Below are 21221 nucleotides of genomic sequence, written 5' to 3'. Positions count from 1 at the left end.
AAAAAGGGTGTTATGCTGTACCCAGTCAATGAACATCCATCAAATGAAGTAAAAATGAAAAGGCAAGAATGGCTTGTCAGTTTCAAAGAGTGCAGTATTAGTATATGAATGATAGTGAACAGGGAAAATGAACAATGGAGCTGCCAGATTCAAAATGTTTGGCTTGTTCGCTGTTATGGCAGTGATTCAAGTGTGGAATAATTGGGCACAAAAGGGTTATACCAGAAAGTGGATCTCGTAATATGACCATTGCGAAGCAGCTCTTCCATCTTGTCTGTATAAATGTAACAGACTGAAAAGTTATGGCTACAATGATAACTTGTTGCTGTGTCACTGAAATGGTTGAGGTACTTATTTTTGAAGCTGCCGACAGGGAGGTCTTGATGATGTGGCAGCTCATTCTCCATCTCACTCACCCATGCAGTGGAAAATTCTGCTATGCTGCCACATTACCTTACATGGTAAGGCATGTGGAAATAGTGAGGGAGGTGAGGTTGAAGTGCAGAAACTGAAGTGGCTACTGAGTGGTTAGAATATAAATTGGTAAATGAAAATAGTTCTAAAAGAAAAAGAAAATTTTGGTAACTGCAACAAAAGCAAAAAGATATCATAAAGAGAAATTGTGTAAAATGTGTCATCAAAAATACTGAAGAATAACCTCACTTTAACAGATAATATTATTCTTGGGCTGTATTGTTGAGTGTGCTCATAATTTAGATGCCACTGCCGAAAATCAGAGTAACTGCATTGAACAAACAATTTAAAACAGCAATCTGAACTTGGTGAGCACCCATTATAGATTATGAAAATTTTTATTATGTTGTACTGTTGGGTTCAGTGTCTTCTGTGGCACTACACTGTCTTTCCACATTGTTTAGTAACAAAGTCCAGGAAGGAAAATTCGTGAACACTGGTGACATATTAGGTAACAGCATAATACTACCACCAGGTAGAGGTTTGTTGAGTCAGAGACGGGCACAATGAAAAAATGTTCAGCTTAGGAAATATATTGTTGCCTTGCATAGTCCATAAGATGAACATTTCTAACATACTCTTTCACCATGCTTGTCTGCAACTCAACACATCTTCTATGTGGTGATAGCTATCTATCCTTCCCATATTCTTGTTGTTTGTTTGATGGCCCACTTGAAACACAGGTGTCCTTCTTGGTGTTGCAATTTTCATAAATGATGGTGTCTAACACACATTAAAAGTTACATTTCTCTGCCTTGCAGACACAGCAGTCAAATGTTTAACATTTCTGGGTAGTGATCTAAACATCTCATATTTGATAAAACCCTGTGTTTACATACTGAATAACAATCATCAGTTACACCAACACAAGAATTGTTCTACGTGAAGTCACCCTCTGTCAGCCAATACACGTTCCAAAAGAGGGCTGCATATTGGATATAGAGGTTCATCATATCATATTCTCTTCTCACTGTCATGATAATCTGCCCTTTACAATCAATAGTTATCAATGGCATAATATCAGGAGGCTGCAGAAGACAGCAGAACCACTGCATTAAAGTTACAAAAGATGTATCAACATGATATCAGGATTGCAACTGGTCATCATAAACTTCATTCCACGATATTTCAACTGGACACCTGCCAGTCACCTTCAGGTCAGTCATAGAAGACTGACAAAGACATTCTCTCCTCTGCCTTATATAGTGTGCTGATGCCGTGTATGTGTCAGAGTCACGGTAACAGAAAGACCAAACTGCCCAGTGGCAGAACCCTAGCTTGTGGAGCTGCAAGGATTAACTGTCTTTGTCACATCCGCTTGCTGCAGTTATCGGAGTATTCTGGCTGCATTTTTCAACAGATTCTCTTATAGCAGAATCCCAAAAAGATGTTGCTGTGCCCAAAATGAATGTTTTGTCAGACTCCACTGAATGTCCATTGCAGATACAATGTTCCGCAACTGCAGACATGCCCAACAGGTCCAAAATCGTAGATGGTGGGTGGAAAATCACTTTCACCTGAAAATTATTAAGGCTTCTTACTATTTTGAAGGATGTATTTCCAATGATGGAAATACAAGCTAGGGACTTTGTTAGCCCGTTCTCCTCTTTATCCACTTCCCAGTTCTTGGTTTAAGCTGAGGATGCCCTGTTAATTTGCCGGGTTGACTATCTATTGTCTCTGAACAATGTCCTTAAATGTGCAAGCTCTTTAGGTAAACTGCTTCCATCCGACACTGTATGGGCCCTGTGTACAAGGGTTTTAAGCATACTCATGGCTTGGGATGGGTGATTGCAACTTGAGGAGTGCAAGTACAAATCAGTGTGATTGGGCTTATGGTAAACAGAAAGTCCCAAAGAGCCATCGCTCTTCCATCTAAAATTTCTTTGCACACATGTTGTAGGGTTGTGATCAGTCTTCCTGTACATGAAGTAGATGATACATCATCTCCAAATACAAACTACGAGGTAATAGAACAGTTGAGTTACCGTTATCAACCTTCAGCACCACTATGTCTGGAGCCTCTCAGAGATTTTGTAGTGCAACCCTTTCTTCAGAGGTTATATTACTGCATTGAGAAGGAGCTTTCAAAAGAGCACGGCAAGTTTACCTTCTTATTTCTTTGGCAGTGTCCATAGGAAGGCATTGTACAGTTTCTTCAACACCACTCACAAAACTTGTCAGAGTTGCTGCATTTGGTGTAAGTGCAAAATTGAATCCCTTACCCAAAACAGATAGCATCGCATCTTCGAAATTCCTGTTGGTGAATTTAACATTGGAATGTCATGCAGTTATTCCCTGTGGTGATGGCTGTTGTGGCACAAAGCAATCAAATTTTGACATCTACTGAGAACTTGCATCCTCGTACCGAGCGAGGTGGCGCAGTGGCTAGCACACTGGACTCGCATTTGGGAGGACAACGGTTCAATCCCGTGTCCGGCCATCCTGATTTAGGTTTTCCATGATTTCACTAAATCGCTCCCGACCAATGCCGGGATAGTTCCTTTGAAAGGGCACGGCCGAATTCCTTCCCCGTCCTTGCCTAATTCGATGAGGCCGATGACTTCGCTGTCTGGTCTTCTCCCCCAAACAACCCAACCCTTGCATCCTCATACACTCAATCAAATTTTGCTGAAGTCACTCCATCAACCGAGTCCCATGATATGGGAGAAAGAAGAGCTGCACTCTTCAGATGTAGGTGGAACAGTTCTTCTGAAATGGCATCAAACCTTCATCTTGCATAACAAATTCTCTCCTTCACAATAGCATGACACACCTTCTCCATCTTCAGTGCAGTGGCTCTCTCTTCAGTGCAGTGGCTGTCTTAATAAACTGTATCACTCTGACAGATTTTGGTATTATGCCATGGTCTTGACATCTCACTAAAAACTTAAAGAACTTAAAAGTTTTGCTGTGGACATAGTGGCGCTGGAGGCTGATAAAAGTAACTCAATTGCTCTGTTACCTCATAGTTTGTATTTGAAGAAGATGTATGGTCTACCTGGTGGAACAGGAAGTTTGATCATGACCCTACAGCTTGGGTGCAATGGAAGACATGTACAGTCCTGAATTCTTCCTTGTTATCTCCAGAGACCATCAGGCAGTTATCACCACATGGCAGTGTACCACTAAGACTGTATGGTCTTCCTGAAGTGCACAAAGGTTGTCTTCCTTTACGGCCCATAGTGGGTATTATTACACCCCCACATATGATTTCATCAAACATCTTGCTTTCTTGCTGAGACCATTGGTTGGCAAAGGTCTACGTCATACATGGAAATCTGCTGATTTTATCAAAAGACTGAGGGCTGTCCACCTAAGTAGCTCAGATCTTCTAGTGAGTTTTAACATACTACCTCTTTTTGCAAATGGGCCTCTTGCTGATTCGTTGGTGCTAATGGATAAACATTTTCAGTCAGATGTCACTGCTTTGTTTTGACATGCTCTTTCCTCAACCTATTTTATGTTAATCCAAGAATATTTTGAACAGACTGACAGTATCGCCATGGGCAGCCCCTTATCTCCCCTAGTGACTACCTCTTTTTATGGTGAATTTTTAGGAAAGAGGACTTGAATCAGTGGTTTGTAAAACAACTGTTTTTTGGCGATACTTGGATGACACTTTCATAGTGTGGCTCCATGGAGAAGATAAGTTAATGTAGTTTTTACATCATCTTAACTCCATTCACGAGAACATTCGATTTACTATGGAATTACAGAAAGATGGCTGTTTCCCATTCCTGGATGTTTCGGTTTGATGGAAGAGTGACGGCTCTTTGGGACATCTTGTTTACCGTAAGCTTGATCACACTGATTTGTACTAGCACTCCTCAAACTGCAACAACCCATCCCAAACCATGAGTATGCTTAAAAACCTTGTAAACAGGGCCCATACAGTGTTAGATGCAAATAGTTTACCTGAAGAGCTTGCACATTTAAGGACATTGTCCAGAGACAATAGATACTCCACCCGGCAAATTAACAGGGCATCCTCACCTAAAACCAAGAACCGGGAAGTGGATAAAGAGGAGAAAGTGCCAGCAAAGTCCCTAGCTTTTATTTCCATCATTGGAAATATTTCCTTAAAAATAGCAAGAAGCCTTAATAATTTTCAGGTGAAAGTGATTTTCCGCACACCATGTAAGATTTTGGACCTTTCGGGTTCAGTAAAGAATAATTCGTTATTGAGGATGGCAGTAAGTGTGGTACTGCCTATATAGGACAAACAACGTGCATATTGAAAAAATGTTGCACATAACATAACCGTTGCACTTGCCTCCTGCAACCCAGTAAGTCTGCAGTTGCAGAAAATTGTATCTCCAACAGACATTCAATGGATTATAACAAAAATTAATTTTGGCCACAGTAACATTTTTTTTGGGACTCTGTTATAAAAGAATCCATCGAAAATCTCATGAATATCGACAGCGGCTACCAGCTGGATAATGTGTGGAATCCCGTCATCTCCAAGATTTTCTCCACAGATGAAGGAGCCAGAATACTCTGATAACTGCAATGAGTGGCAACATTGAAGACAGCTGATCCTTGCAGTTCCACAGGCGCTGCCATTGGGTGGTGTGGTCCTTCTGTCACTGTGACTCTGATGCATGTGCAGCAATACTATCAGCGCACTATATAAGGTGGAGCAGAGACTGTCTTTGTCAGTCTTCTATGGCTTGCCTGAAGATGACTGGCAGGTGTCCAGTTGAAATATTGTGGAATGAAGTTTGCGACGACCATATGCAATCCCAAAATTTCTTCAATGATTTAATTCATCAGGAAAATTTTAAATTTCACAACATAGTTTTTTTTACAACACACTCAGTTCAAGAAGGCCACCATTGTCTTGCATAAATTTTTTATAAATGGATTCTACAACAAAAATATCCACAGATGAGTAAATGTTGGCTTTCCAAACTACAAATACTCTTGCATCAGGAATTATGGCAACATGCTCTACAAATTTTGTTACATTAACTCAATTAATAACTGATTATCATACCTCCTAAATGTGTGAGGGTAACAAAGTCATAGTGTTCCACAGTTGAGCCAGCACTGTTATGAGCTGTAACTCGTAAATTATACCAAGTTCCTGGATTTAAATCCAGGACAATAAATTGAAGTTGCTCTGTTTTGACATTGTTTGATACAAGTGTCCACATGGTTTCATCCTTTACTTTGTATTCAATCACAATAGACGTTATGTGGCAACCACCATCATCCCATGATGTTAAATTTAACAATATGAAACTGGAATTAACTTTTATGAGATCGGAATTTTTTGGAGCAACTGGTGCTGAAAGTAAAATGTCATTAATTAGCACTTGGAAAATTAAGCTTGTAATAAAACACATGAAAATATATCTGCAACCATTTATGTCAGAGATAGCCTACAAAGAATTACTTCACTTGTGCTCAAAACACTAAAGGTACAACAAATCCTGGGCATATTTTATTTCCCATGATGGGATGAAGAGTCATCCAATATGTACCCAACAACAAAACATTACACATGTTAAAAAATCTATAATAAAGAAAAATAATTTGAACATAAACAACTGTACTGTACTTCATAAAAAGGTAACTGAAAAATAATAGTAAATTCCTCAAATTACGTGGTAGTTAGAAGACTAGGCATGAGATTTCTGGCCTACCTGTGATTTTTTTTCCTTTTTCACTTAAAAGATATCACCAACTTTGTAGGAACAAATTTTACTTTAGTCCAGATCACTGTCAAATAGAAATTTTGTAGGTTATAAAAATATAGACCTAAAACAACTCTATACTTGGTGCAAATGACCAGAAACAAATGACCAGTTAACACAAGAATATGTTTAAGAAAAGAAGAAAATATTACAAACTAGTCACAAGGGTTCTGAAGGTTTCTCAGGGTACTTACCTTAATTCTGTACTAAGAATATCCTCACAGAAAAAGACTAACTTCTTAATGTCAGGAGAACCTGAAAACTGACCTATCAGGATATCTCTTCATACTGACTGAACTGGAAACAATGCATCCAACACACACTACACGTTGAGTGATCAGTTGTGTGAAGTACCTGTCTGTTGTAAAAGAATGTTTCACTACAAGTATTTCTGGTAAAGATAAGCAAACAGCTCATATTCAGGTGTTACTCAAGAATTTTTTTGGCAAGAAAAATCATCTAGTACTTAAGTTGCTTAGCACATCTATCAAACGTTCAGTTCTAGACCATCTCATATGAGTCTTCTAAATCATTTTGTGGTTTTTTAATTAGCTAGCCTGTGACAACTGGCACCCATAATGGTGGGAGACTGTAGCCCTCTTCACAGTTTGTTAGATGACAGCTTTGCAGCCTCAGTGATACGTCTGCTTTTCCTGTTAGTGGTAAGTGGCAGCCACACTAACAGATCACCACACTTGTCATCATGTTGTAATACCAACAATTTATTATGTTCTCAAAGTCATGTAAAGTGCTCACCATTTGCAATACATGTTTTAATTGTGCATCCCCTCTCACCATTGACTAGTTAAGTCACATTATTGTTTATGTGCCTTTCAGTCAAATTATTGTTTGTTTGTCTTTCAGTTGCTCATTTCCTTCACTGCACAATGAATGATTATCAGTACTTAGTACATTAATAATGCTAATATTCAACCTGTAGATCAGATCATATGCCAGCACAGCATTTAAGTTAGATCATTAAGACTGGCTGTAGATAAGTAAAATTATGAGACTGTGTGAGATCACTTAAACTATCCACAGTATGTCGATAACTTGCTTAGAATGGCCTTAAAGACTGTGCATGTCCACTGGATTAATGTACAAAAAGAAAAAGATTTTGATCCATGGATACCTTTTTAAAGTACTGATCTTCTCATAATACCAAATCTGCTCTAAACTGACAGGTTGATTTGAACACCGCAATGCTTTACTGGGTATGGTACTGCTGGAAGTCATATGCCCTTGTTGTTGTGTGACCTTTTGACTTACACACCCCATTAGCAGGACCTACAGTTTAATGTGTACTCATAACCTCACCATAACTTGGAATTTCTCACATTAATTTATCATTGCCAAATGCGAAAGATGAGGCAAGTAACAGACACGACCATGCCTGGAGCAAGGCAGGATAAGCCTCCACCATGGGTACAGGCACTGAGTGGCCACGAAATCTGATGACTTAAAAAAAATGTGTTTTAAAAATTAAGCAGGGGAGGTCCATGAGTTCTCCCACCCCTCGGCTTTCTATCTGATGCCTAGAAGAAGAAACTTACCTCCTCAGCTGGCAACTGTAAATTCAGCTGATGTCACAGTGCCATTACTACGGTGTCATTTAATCCAAACAGAATGATAAAGAAATGACTACTATCAAACAGGTGTCTATCAGTAACGTGGTTCATGTAGCAACAGTGCACTCGGTTCACACAACTGCTGCAAGATTCGCTCATATACAACACTGGAGCTCTTGCTGCAACTTCATTATAGTATTGTGGGATTTCAAATGTTGACGAACTGATGCTGAAGCAAATATGGTATTTGACCGAAGCTATCCAACTTTTGCCAATTGGAGACTGGAGCAAAACTGTTCGAGCTAAGATGTTTTAAAGTATTTAATAGAATAATAAGTGCAATAGAACACATAAAAGTATTTCATCTAACTTTAATTTCCTGTCAGGAAATGCCTTAAATGCAAGTTCTGTCTTGTCTTGAAGAATGTGCAGCTGATTTTGGTGCCAAATGTAGCAGAGATATTGATACACCATAAAGTAGCAATTGTTTTTAAGTTCTAGGTGAAGAAGCACATTAAGAGCACTGAAACAGATTCCCATCTAGGTGTTTTGAAGGTTTTTCAAGGTATGGGTTAAGAGACGGTATTCCAATGCCAAAATTTGTTTGCCAGAGACTGCAGCATCTCGCGTGAAAGCAGACTATTAAATCTAAAATCTTGTTGATAGGACACAACACAGCTGTTAAACTTGACTTCCGTGACTTAAGACAAATAAATGAAAAGTAACATTATAATGAAACATAATTCTTGAAAGGGATATTGCCTCAACTCTTAATTAGGCCTTTTTTCTTCTATATCTAGTGTGTGCACTATTGGTAATTTATAAAGATCTCTTCTTTATTTCTATTATTATTATTGTTGTTGTTGTCATTGTTGTTTGCATGTGGATCATGCTGGATGTCACAGTGCTTTTAGATTCATTTTCTTGATTTTCCATACAGCTTTTATTCTCTCTCTCTCTCTCTCTCTCTCTCTCTCTCTCTCTCCATATGCTATTTTTCCTTCCTCAGTTTACTTGGTTTCTGCTTTTTTAGGAATCTCATTCTACCCAACAGTTAGTCCCTTTTAACTGAATCAATCTACTACTTCTGCTTTCCTGATTTCCTTTTTCATTTGTTTGATCCACGATGAGACTGTTAATTTTTTGACGTATGCCATAATCTTATACATAAGCTTTATTGTTGGGAGTCTATGAACATGTCCACAAAATTTAAATCCTTGTTTCCCAGTGTCTACTGTCAGGTTTCAGAATTTCTGTGTTGCCTTACAGGACTTCAGCCTCTGTCAGTTCTCTGTTTTGTCTAGGTCAAGAATTTTCCTTGTAACTCCTCGTTCTTCATGTAGGAGGTTTTCCAGGTTGCTTCTTCTGTCAAGAAATAAAACTTTGCCGACCTGCAGAGCTTCTGTATTGATCACCATTTTGTAATGTCTAATCTTTGTTTGTGTCAATATTCAGTTTTGACTGAGCTTTTGTAAATGGATTCTCAGTGCTTCCTTTACTGTCGGGTTTGTAGGCCAGCCTTCTCATTGCATCCTTTCAGAACTTCTATCTTATTTCTGTGATTTCACTGTCTGCTAATACTGCTAAATCATCTGCAAAAACTAAGCAAGGAATATTAATGTCATCTTTATTTCGAGAACATCTGTTTTCATTAAAAAGGTTTCTGATATTTTGCACCTAAACTTTACTTTGCACATTGTGTACTTTATCTCTGCCAAGTTGTGCCATGACCTTGCAGGATTCTTAAATTGATTCTTTATTATACATAATTCTAAAACCAATGTAAAATAGCTCTATAAACATTACATTACCGTTTTACTTCAATTTCTTGTAGAACATTTTTACTACTTATGATTTATCTACTACAATGACAAATTTAATTTGTTGTGTGCATTATATTATATAAATATTTGTAGTTCAGTTAAGTGATATTTTTAACTGAAAAAATAGCTTTATGTATGTAGAAAAAAATGCAGAAATGTAGTTTTTCTTGGTGAAGCATTGGCAGTTTTGTTGATGTGCAGGATCGTCTCAGAACAGCTCTGGTGGCAAAAAAGATCATGGGTTGAACTGGGAATCAAACCTTAGAACTTGTTTTCAGATCTGATGTCTAGTAAGCCATACACACGACTTTACAAATTAAGTGGCATTTACTTTCTTGAGTAACACAATAGAAAATCAAAAATATGTTTAATGTTATGGAAGTTCTCTGGAAATAATGTAACACTTACCTGAACCTTGTGTGCATGCAGTAATTGTAGAAGTTGGTTCACTTTGCCCTAGTTGATTAAATGTTTGTAAGTAGAAGTAATACTTTGTGCCACACTGCAGGTTATTGAGGATGAAACTGGAGTCTTGAGCTCTTAATTTTGTCTTTTCCCATTCGCCAAATTCTCTCTTGTGGTAGAGATAGAGACCTGTGAAAATTAATGAAACTGTTAAGCTAGACAATTCGTGACCATAGTATATTTAGACCAAAATGAATTGATGATGTTTTATTAATGTTATAGTGGTAAGTCAGATATAAAGAACTAAATCTCACCAAATACAGGTAAAATTATAGTAGAGAGTTAACTACATCTATAAACCACAGAAAGACAGAATCAAATAATATTAGAAAAGCACAAATAGGAAAAAGTGTAGAAGTTTTTCCACCAAACTGTAACACAAAGTCACTTGAAAAGAAAATATTCATTTAACAAAATTCCCTGTTCTACTTCTTGTACACTTGGTGTCAACTTCTCAAAATTTATCATTGCACTGTAATATACTAAGCAGAGACAAGTTTAACACAGAGACACTAATAGGAATGCAGATCAATACTGTTTGCACAGGGAGCAAAAATTGAAGAACGACAATGCAGAATGAAAGGAGGGTCTAAGTAAAGCATGGCATTAACTTCAGACTCTCTGATTCCTGAGGGAGTAGATGAACAGGAATTGAAGACAAAAGCAGAATTCACATTTAAATTTATTTCAGTATTATGTCAATATATATTTCCTACACATAACAGTATATGTAAAGGTGACTGAGATAGAACAAAAGATGAATTACACAGGTATTTTTTCAAGCAACAAATTCACAAAGGCAAAAATATGACTCACACTGAACAAAAATAGAAGAAAATTACTTAACCTAGAAAAGCAAACAAAATCAAGCAATAGAAAGTCTGTCTAACCTCCCTACTGTGCCTAGTTGTCCTACCATCTCTCCACCTCATCCCTGCACACTCCTCAGCAGCATTTTACCATCCCCCACCCCTACCTTGCTATCACTCCCCCTTCCCCTACCTGCCCCAGCCTCTTTTCTAGCCCCACCCAGGTGCCTCTCCCATCATGTGCTGCTGCTGCTTGTAGTATGGCTTCAGCTGCCAGAGACAGTGGTCATGTGTATGTGAGTTGCATTTGGGTGTGTTTTTGTGTGTGTGTGTTGCCTATTTTTGACAGAGGCCTTGTTGGCTGAAAGCTTATTTCATGACAGTCTTTCTGTTGTGACTATCTGCGACCCAACATCACCGCTATATGGTGAGTAACAACAATCCTTTTCATAAGAAAAGGAAAGTGTGTTATGATGAGGAGTTGATTCACACAATTACTCAATAAAATTACATCTGTTTACCAGACAACAATTGCCACATATAAATGAAGGTGAGAAAATTAGTCTTTCATCTTATCCTCCTCAACAAACTTATGTCTGAAATACAGTACTCTATTTTAGCAGAGTATACAGTGAACTGAAACTTTTAACAATGTAGGAAAAGGTAGATAGCTACTTACTGTAAAATGACATGTAAAGCTGCAGACAGGCTCAATTAAAAGACACCTATATATAAGCTTTCAGCGCAACCTTCAGGAGATAAAGGAAGAAAAACACACACTATACATGATTATCTTATATTGTAACATTGCACAAACACAACGTCTGAAAAAATTTGTCTACGAGGGCCCTGACACACTGTCTTATATATGACTGTTTACCACACAACACAGTGCCTGCTGTACCATCTGTCATGATGTGTGGCAGCCTCTTTTTTTTGGGCTGACTGTGGAGTCACACACTGTTTGATTATGAGCACTCACTGTGCATGGGGTTGCAACACCCCTTCTCCCTTGGGGAAAAATATTCACAGTGGAGATGCCCATGTCTTTGTCAGAATTAACACACCATCAAGAACTGAGAGGCAGTGACAGGGACTGTAATAATTATGCAAAGGATTTGACACTCGACCCAGTAAAATAGGATCAACCGTAAAAGCTATCAAAATCTGAGAATTGATAATGAGAAAACCATCCATGGTGTTTTGCACTTCAACATCTAAGTGGAACACGAAAGTTCATCCTGATTAAATACTGGATCATGGCCAATTTGCAATTGAGAAAAAGCATCTTCATTAGCATATTGGGCCATAGGGCAGAAAGGAACCTTGCAGTGTAATGCAACAAAACCAGAGCCCAGCACTGCAGGCTATGGACCATTTTGTCTGGTAAAGGTGCCAAAGGATGGAAAAGAGGGACCAGATGTAAAAAAAAAATAAATAAATAAATAAATAAATAAATAAATCTGTGAGTAGCGCTATTGAGCCGGATTCATAGTTTTGGAAGCATACACAACAGGGCATTTCAAACTGTCCATGTATTTGTGTATGAGAATGGACCCAAGGCCATACTGGGATGCTTCTGTGGCCAAACCAGATGTTGGCCCAGTTGGAAGGTAACCAGGCAAGGTATCGGAGTGTAATTCTGACTTCATCAGAGTAAAAGCATGCCTGCAGGCAGGTGATCAGTGAAAAGGAACACCTTCCCATAAGAGACCATGAAGCGGGTGAACTACTGGGACTGCGTTAGGAAGAAATTTATGGTAATACACAATCTTTCCAAAGAAAGGTCTGCAGCTCTTCGACATTGGTATGATACAGCGAAGCTATAATATCATTGACCTATTGGTGCAAAGGCTTGATGCCAGTATGCAGCACTTCAAAACTGAGATGAACAGTTGAAAAAATAGCAGTTTGTACAAATTACATTTCAATCTAGTGTCATGCAGCACCACGAACAATACGTGAAGGATGCATAAGTGTTCTTCTGTTGAGGAACCAGAAACCGTAATATCATCCAGGTAGTTAATGCACCCCGGCATAGAGGCCATTAGTTGCTCTAAAAATCATAGGAAAATAGAAGGGTCACTAGCTGCACCAGATGGCAGGTGATGGTATGGTATACCCAAATGGGGTATTCTCTATGAGGATATGTTTGGAATCATCTTCCAGAGTCAGTTGCATGTAGGCCTCAGACAAGTCTATGTTGGTAAAGCTGCACTGAGTTCATCCTGATGATGTAAGGGATAGGTATCAGTTGTAGAATCTGAATTTACAAAATTTTTAAAGCCACCATAGTGCTGAAAGTTACCATTAGGTTTTGCTACAACTACCACCAGAATAGACTGCTCACTAGAGGAGAAAGGCATGATAACACCCAAAGATGCAAGTCAGTCTAGTTCTAATTTGACCTCCTTCTGTAAAGCTATTGGGATTGGTCAGGCATGAAAAGAATGGAGACATGCTGTTGATTTCAGTATGGTGTGAGTCTTGAAATTGGTAGCACTCCCTAGATCTTTTGAAAACAGGGATGAATATCCCAAGCAGTTGCTAGTATGAAACCTGATCTAATACCAGATGCACTTTTTCAGAAATAGAGAAGTCAAAATTTTTGAAGGTGTCCAACCAAATTAAGTTTTCAATGTTGGCATCAACCACCACTAGAAAGGTTAAATCCTGAGCAATTGCTTAATATACTACAGTAGTAGGAAACTGTCCAGTTTTACTATTTGTTGTTGTGATCCAAGATCCTAATGATGGGACTGTTGCACTTGTGTCTACTTGCAGTTTTAACATTTTGTCCATAGCACAGACTTTAATATAGAGTTGGTTTCGGGCAACCATCACTTGAGAAACACTGTTCAAATCCATGTTCATGTCTGATGAACAAAGTTGAGAGCTACACACAGATGCAATCTCTCTCTCTCTCTCTCTCTCTCTCTCTCTCTCTCTCTCTCTCTCAGAATGGTTGTATGTTGCCCAATCTTTGGGCATGCAGCCCACTCATATTGAACAAAACAATAAGAGCATGATGGGAGAGGAGTATTTGGCTACTGTTGTCTTACTGGCTGTTGTTGCTATTTTGCATGGAGCTGCCCCATGCATTGTGGAGACCACGGTTACATGTCTGTGATGTCGCAATCGATGGTGTGGTGGCTAAGGAGGAGAATCAGAGGCTGCTACATCACACAAATCTTCTGATTTCCTGCTTCCTTAGGTACTTCAAAAGACCAGGAAATGTTCAAAACCTCTATGAAAGAGGAATATTCACACTGTAAAGCACTTTCATGAACTTCTCTGTCAGGACCAGGTATATTATAGCAACACAAACCATCAAATCAGCTTCAGTAATGAACTGGCAATGACAGCTAAACCCATAAAGTTCCATTGTCCAGGATATGTAGGGTTGATGTGGTCACTTTTGACAACATTAGAACTCAACATGAACAGCAATAAAATGGGCACATTTTCAATGATAAGTAGAATGATAAGTAGAGAGCAGCTGACACATTTCATCAAGATAGAGACTGGAAGGTTCCTGAAGAGGAGCCAGCTGACAAAAAGGTGATAAACACAAGGTGAAATCCATGACAGAAAGAAAGCCTTACAGATGCTGAGGTCAGGGACAACAAAAGCTTCAAAATGTTGCTGAAGGCATTTTTTGTATGCATCCCAATCATCCACAGTATCATCATACAGAAGAAATGGTGGGGATTGCGGCAGTGGCAAAGAACCCTGTCATGTTATCAATGCTGTCAAATTATTCAATACCATGGAGAGAGCTTGCTGCAGGTTGGTGAGAGCTCACTGCTAATAATAATAATAAAATTTTATTGTCATTTGGCTGATTATAGCAATAGACAAAGTCAAGAACATATACTTGTACATAAACTACTATATCGATGTAAATTGGTTTACATAAAATAGGTACATGTTAGAATACAGTATTTTCATTTTCAAAAAATTCATGAATGGTGTAAAACGGATTGTTCACTAGTATCTTGTATAATGTAGCTTTAAAAAAATTTACAGGCAGTTCTTTAAAGTCAGAACTTAGTCTATCAAACATCCTTAGTCCAGGAACTAGGTAGGAGTTCTGTGATTTTGATAATCTGTGATATGGCACATCTACAAATGTTCTGTTTCTGGTATTAGAACACACAAAATTAGAGACATTGTTTCTAATGTACAATAAAAAATTGTAGATGAATAATTTTACTACTGCAAGACACTGCAATTTAATAAACAGAGGTTTACAATGTTCTGTTTTATCAGAATCCATTATTATTATTATTACTTTCTTCTGTAAAAGTAAAATGTCATTTACATGACAGCTACTACCCCACAGTAAGATTCCTTAAGAGATGATGCTTTTGGAAGAAGGCAAAATATGCTGATCTCACATAGTCAATGGGAACATGTCTTTTTAAATTTGTAAGTAGATAAATAACTCTTGAAAGCCTAGCCAATATATTTTTAATGTGTGGTTCCCATGTCAAGTTATTGTCAACAGTAACACCTAAAAATATGACAGTTTCTAGTTCTTGGTAGTTAGGAATACCTTTGAGGCTAAAGTAAAGTGTCTGGGTTTTGTTTTCATTTAGTAAGAAGCCATTAGCTTTGAACTATAATGAGGACTGAGCAAGGGTATTTTTGGTCAGTGTTTTCAGTGTGCCTAGATCAGAGCTTTTATGTATAAGAGTTGTGTCATCAGCATACAATATTGTGTGAGAATTTATGAACAAGGACAGGTCATTAATCCTTAGTATAAACAGTAAAGGTTCAAGCACCAACCCTTGAGGCACTCCGTACCTAACATTAAACAAATTTGATTTCTCCCTACCAATGCACACAACTTGTTGACGGTGCTCTAGAAAAGACTTGAACATATTTATACTGTTGTCATCAAAACCATAGTAAACTAGCTTATTCATCACAGTAGCATCTTGTTGAAAATGGCCTTGGTTTCCCGCAAGCGATCAGGTGCAAGCCTGCGAACATGTGAGGAGACTGGTGGGCCTGGAGTTGTACGGATGTGGTGCACCGTCTCATGCTTCGCCCTGCTCTTTCTTGTTCTCTGTTGTGGTTTGGGTGTCGCCTTTGTGGTTGAAACAGCAGGAGCCTGTTGTTGTGTCGTCAACTGTTTTGACGTCGTTGAGCCATCTGCCGGTCAGATTCCTTCATTGCTATGGTGTCCTTCCAGGTGGGTGCACTGAGGTTATCTACCCTTTGGCATGCATGAGAGGTCAGACATCCTTGTATTCCCAGCATAACAAATCCCTTGGCAGAATGGACGAGTTGTGACTTGCATAAATCCACGGACAATGCATGTTTTGCCATGAAATCAGCACCTAGTATAGGTTGGTCGATATAGGCCATAACGAAGGTCCAGTCACATTTTTCTGGTAGCCCAGTGTCCACTGGCAGTGTTTTCTGTCCATATGTGTGGATGACTGAATCGTTGACTGCTTTCAAAGTGGTCTTCCAGTGTGTTTGTCTGAAGCGAAGAAATTTACAGGCAGAGTGCTGACATCTGAGCCAGTGTCAACCAAGAACATCCATCCTATGGAGCGATCAGGAATGAAAAGTCTTTGTGAAGCAGTGTACCTTACAGCTGTGAGAGACGTCGATCCGCATAACGTAGGCTCGTGCTGAAATGGGGGTGTTCTCCTTCCATGCGTCTGTGAGTTTAGGCACACTTGCTTGTTGTCATGGTCGGCTGCGCCTAAAGCAGGCCGTGGGATGCGTTTGGGTGCGAGCACGGCGCCTTACACTCAGTAGCTTGCACGCCGAAGCGCTGGTGGAACCAGCAATAACTGGTGCCGTTGTTTGCGTGACACGGCGGTCGCGTCGGCTGGTGCCGACACGTGTGTGTGTCAGCCGCCACAACGTCGTGTGGCTCTAGCCGCTGCAGCTGGGCGGTCAGCTGATCGATGGCAGCGCGGAGAGATCAGAAATCTTTGGCTGCGTCCGGCGCTCATCGTGCAGTCGTGGCAGCACAAGCAGGAGGCGCCGCGGCGATCGGCTCTGGCTGTGCTCGGCTGGTGTCATTGGCCGAGGTGGTTGCAGCGGCGGCCACTGTGGCGCGCGAGTCGAACAGGGAGTGCGCTCTATCAGCCACTTGCAGCAACTCGCTTAATGGCTGGCCCTCGTAAGCAATTAAGGTTAAGCCCACCTGTGGAGGTAACTGCTGTTGCCATATGTGCAAAAGTAATGTGTCTGAGAACACGGAAGGGTCCACCATAGCACGTAAATGCCGGTAAAAGTCTGAAGGCGACCTGTCACCGTGTTTCTCGTGGTACAGGAGCTGTGTTATCCGCTGGTCCACAGGTTTTGTATAACGCGAAATTAAAGCCGTCTTGAGAGTGGCGTAGGCTTGTTGTGATGTGGGTTGCATAATTATATCCGATACCACTGATGACGCACGTTGGTCCAGGTTGCATATCACTGGCGTTAACTGTTCAAAATCGTCGACTATTTGTTGCTGCACGAAAATGTTCTCCATAATAGTGAACCAAATTTCTGGACGATCGGGAACAAAAGGTGGGGGCCGAATTTGTAACCGCGACACGGGTGGGCCACGATCACTGGTGAACGGTAAGTGCGAAACTCGTGGGAGCGGTATCGACACCGGTGATGAAAACGGGAGCACTTTTGGTCTCATATCAGCGTGTCCGGCATGCTGGTTGTACGAGGCAATATCCTGTGGCGGGGGCGCGGGACCTGCCGGCACACGCGGCGCGGTTGGAAACGTAACGTCGTGGGCGAAGTCAGTTTGCGATGTAGGCGTCCGTGGCACTGTGAACTGAGGGTTTTGCTGCATCGTGTTGAGCTCCTTCTTGATATTTTGGATGACGCCGTCGATGTCGCAGAAGAGGTTCTGTGCAGATGACATGTCAATACGAGATGTCGCGGAAAATATCTAAAGAAACTTGCCTACTGTCACACTGTTTAGCTACGGGGTCACCACTTATGTAGGAGTTATTTCACTACATAAAGGAAAACATTTTTGTGGAATTTATACTGTAAACAACCACCTTTATTGTACCGCACAAACACAATAGATACATATGTTAACGCGGGAAATGAACACTGGTTGTGTCCTCCAAAGAACCCCGCTCATAAAGAGAATCTCTCAGTGTCTTGTCGACTATCGACTTGTCACTCCCACATACCCAAGTAGACACTAACTTGCTCATACATAATTGTTTCTAAAATTTTTGAAAAACTAGGGTTATGGATATAGGTCTGTAACCAGCGGGACAGTTCTTTTACCCTTCTTTATATATGGGCACAGCTCTAGAAACTTTTAGTTTGTCGGGGAACTTACTTTCAATTGGCATTTGTTAATACAAAAAGTTAAGGGATAAATCACACAATCAATGACATCTTTCAACAAATTACATGACATGTCATAGTAATCAACACTAACTGAAGGTTTGAAATTTTTCACTATTTTTAGGGTATTATTTGGGCTCACTTCTGTGAAAGTGAAGGTGCTTGGGGGAAGCTTTTCAAAGCAGCTGTCCATAATACTAAGTGCATTTTTCAGGGGGTTTGTTTTTTGAGCTACTAATTTCTTCAATTGACTGAATGCAATATTTATTAAATTCTTCTGGGGTAATGGCGATTTCCTCTTTGTGTTTACTATGAACAATGGAGTTTATTACACTCCAGGCCTTTTTGCATTTATTGTTGGATTTTTCAATGTTTACTATGTTATGCAGTTTCTCTGCTTCATTTATTGCCTTCCTATACTTGTATTTAGCTTTAGCATACAGTTCTTATACAGTTCTGATTTACTGGTTTTGTACAGACTAGAATACCGCATAACAGTATTTTTCAGTTGCCCTAACTGTGGAGTATACCATTCCTTAGTTCTCCTTTTCTTGTGATAACTACTAATATTCACTGTACAGAGGGATGTTATTTTCAAATATATTTAAAAATATGGAGAAATACTTTGTGAAAAAAATATCAGCTGAACAGTGTTGAAAGCTAATAAAATATGTGTCCCAACTGAAATAAGTGAGGGCATGTCTAAACCTATCCATCCTCTCTCTAATCACTGGTCTAGTAATCACAATTTTAGATTCCGGTTTGACGCAGTCTGAAGTTACATTATTAAGACTAAGATATACTGCATCATGGTCTGAGAAAGAGAAACTAATTACATCAGTGGACATAGAAGTTTTCTTAATATTTGTAAATGTATTGTCTAGAGAGGAGGAGCCTCTGGTAGGTTTGCAGTTAACATAGTACAGGTTAAATTGTTGAAGCACATTTTTGAGCTCTGTCACAGTTTTTCTGTCCTGCAGGACATCAAAACTTGAATTGATATCCCCTCCAATGACAGTATTGTATTTTTTCCATTTCGGTATACATATGTACATTAAAGAGTTCCTTGAGTCTCTCCAGAAAGATATGGGGGTCAGCACTAGGTGGCCTGTACACTACTCCTATCATTAGCTTAAGGCTCTCAATTACTGGACCTGATATTTCAAAATGCATTTCATCACAAAGGGTATTAAGATCCATCCTGCCACAGTTTGGTGCAAGAGGTGATTTTGCATATATTGCTACCCCACCACGTAAGTGCTGTTTTCTGCAATAGCAACTAAGTAGTGTGTAATCATCCAATACTTTGTACCCATGCTCATCCTCTTTAGACCAATGTTCACTTAAACATAGAATATCTACCATGTTTTCATTTGAAAATTCATTGTCTATTAAGTTTTTGTCTGCCATATCCTGAATATTGAGGTAGCGTATTTTAAACTCTGCTGTTCAACAAGAGACTGAAGAATTTCTTCCACTGACATATTGACCATAATGAACCAAGAAATGGAACACATGGAGTAGAACACCATACAAGTCATCAAAACATTGTAATGTTGCACAAACACAATATAAGAATTCCAAGTAACCCTCTTTTGCTCCATTTACACATGCAGAAGTATACTAAGACATTGAGTGAAGTAGTATCTGGTATAAACACAGTCCACCAAGAAGTACATGGTGCACACTCTAACATAGAGTGTACAACTATCACATTTGTCTGTCCAAGGCCCTTTGCAGACAGCTTTCATATGGCTGTTTGGCACATTGATCTCTTGTTCTTCACCATTTGCTTCCACTTTTGATTTTCTAACCAGATGTATGTTACTGATGCTTCTCATTATCTGCCTTTTCATTCTGCCTGACAGTATGGGTACATTGAAATAGTGGTAGTAAACATCTCTCCTAATGAGTATGATACTGAATTTGGCGAAATTTGGTCCCATATCTAGGGGCACCAATAATCTTTCTTCCCATATAACATGCATAAATGGAATATGAAGGAGAATAATGAGACTTGTATCATCCACGACATATCATACAGTGGCTTACATAATAGATATGTAGATGCAGAGCTCCATTTTTTAACAAAAGAGCACTGATAATGGACTGATAACAAGGAAGGAAGGCAGGGAGGAAAGAAGATTGGGTTTAACTTCCCGTCGACATTGACGTCATTAGAGATGGAGCACTAGTTTGGATTGTGTCAAGGATAGGGAAGGAAATTGGCCATGCCATTTCACATGAACTACCCCAGAATTTGCCTAGATTGATTTAGGGAAATCATGGGAAACCTAAGTCTGGATGGATGGACAAAGATTTGAACCATTATCCTAAATGCCAGTCCAGTGTGCTAAACACTGCCACCTGACTTGGTGACTGATAACAAATAGCATAACTCATAAAAAATTACTTCTGTATAAATAGATACAATAAGTATGACAGCAAGGTGGAAATAAAACAGTGTGTCAAAAATTCACTTATTTTTCCACATAGCCTTCTTATAGGTCAGTGGTTGTCAAATGTATGTGCTCAAGATCCAATACTGACATTGTGGGGTGGCACCTCAGTTTGCACGTGTACTGACCTTATTATTAATAGGTAACCTACATAAATTAGTATGTTATGAGCTCCCAATAGACTGACCTCCGAATACTAATCATTAAGCTGACACCATACAGAACACTTCCTGCTGACTGTTCTCTGTTTAATACTGCTGCCTCGCTAAACAAACTCAAAATTGTGACACAGTTATTTCTTGAGTAGGTGTTTTTGTGCTGTCTTTGTAAGTGGATGATTAAGTGATTAATAACAGTAAGTGTACTTATTTTTAAATGCATTATGCAAGAAGAGACATGCTCACAAATGTTTACTAAATGTTTTGAATGTTATTTTTCTTTTACACATTGTCCTGTACTACAACAGCGTTAACTTTATTTCATATTACTTGCTACGAATATGTACCACGTTTGAAATGGGAGATTGGTATGAGGCACACATGCCAATGAAATGTCAGCACTGGGAAGATAAACAGAAAAACAT

At 39.3% G+C, this 21221-nt stretch overlaps 1 protein-coding gene across 1 annotated transcript in view; it reads right to left on the bottom strand.

Annotated features, from left to right (window-relative positions):
* The window catches only part of LOC124594705 (Down syndrome cell adhesion molecule-like protein Dscam2), a 40502-nt gene that overhangs the window by 7013 nt on the left and 12268 nt on the right, over positions 1–21221 (bottom strand). The window contains exons 3-4 of the mRNA XM_047133073.1: positions 9979–10164; positions 5477–5770 (exon numbers count right to left, since the gene is read on the bottom strand). Coding sequence (XP_046989029.1) covers positions 5477–5770; positions 9979–10164 — 480 coding nt within the window. The remainder of the gene's footprint in view (positions 1–5476; positions 5771–9978; positions 10165–21221) is intronic.

Source organism: Schistocerca americana, chromosome 2, assembly GCF_021461395.2.
Source record: "Schistocerca americana isolate TAMUIC-IGC-003095 chromosome 2, iqSchAmer2.1, whole genome shotgun sequence".
Lineage (NCBI taxonomy): Eukaryota > Metazoa > Arthropoda > Insecta > Orthoptera > Acrididae > Schistocerca > Schistocerca americana.
The sequence above is the reverse complement of the archived record's forward strand: the minus strand, read 5'-3'. Positions and strand labels throughout refer to the sequence as shown.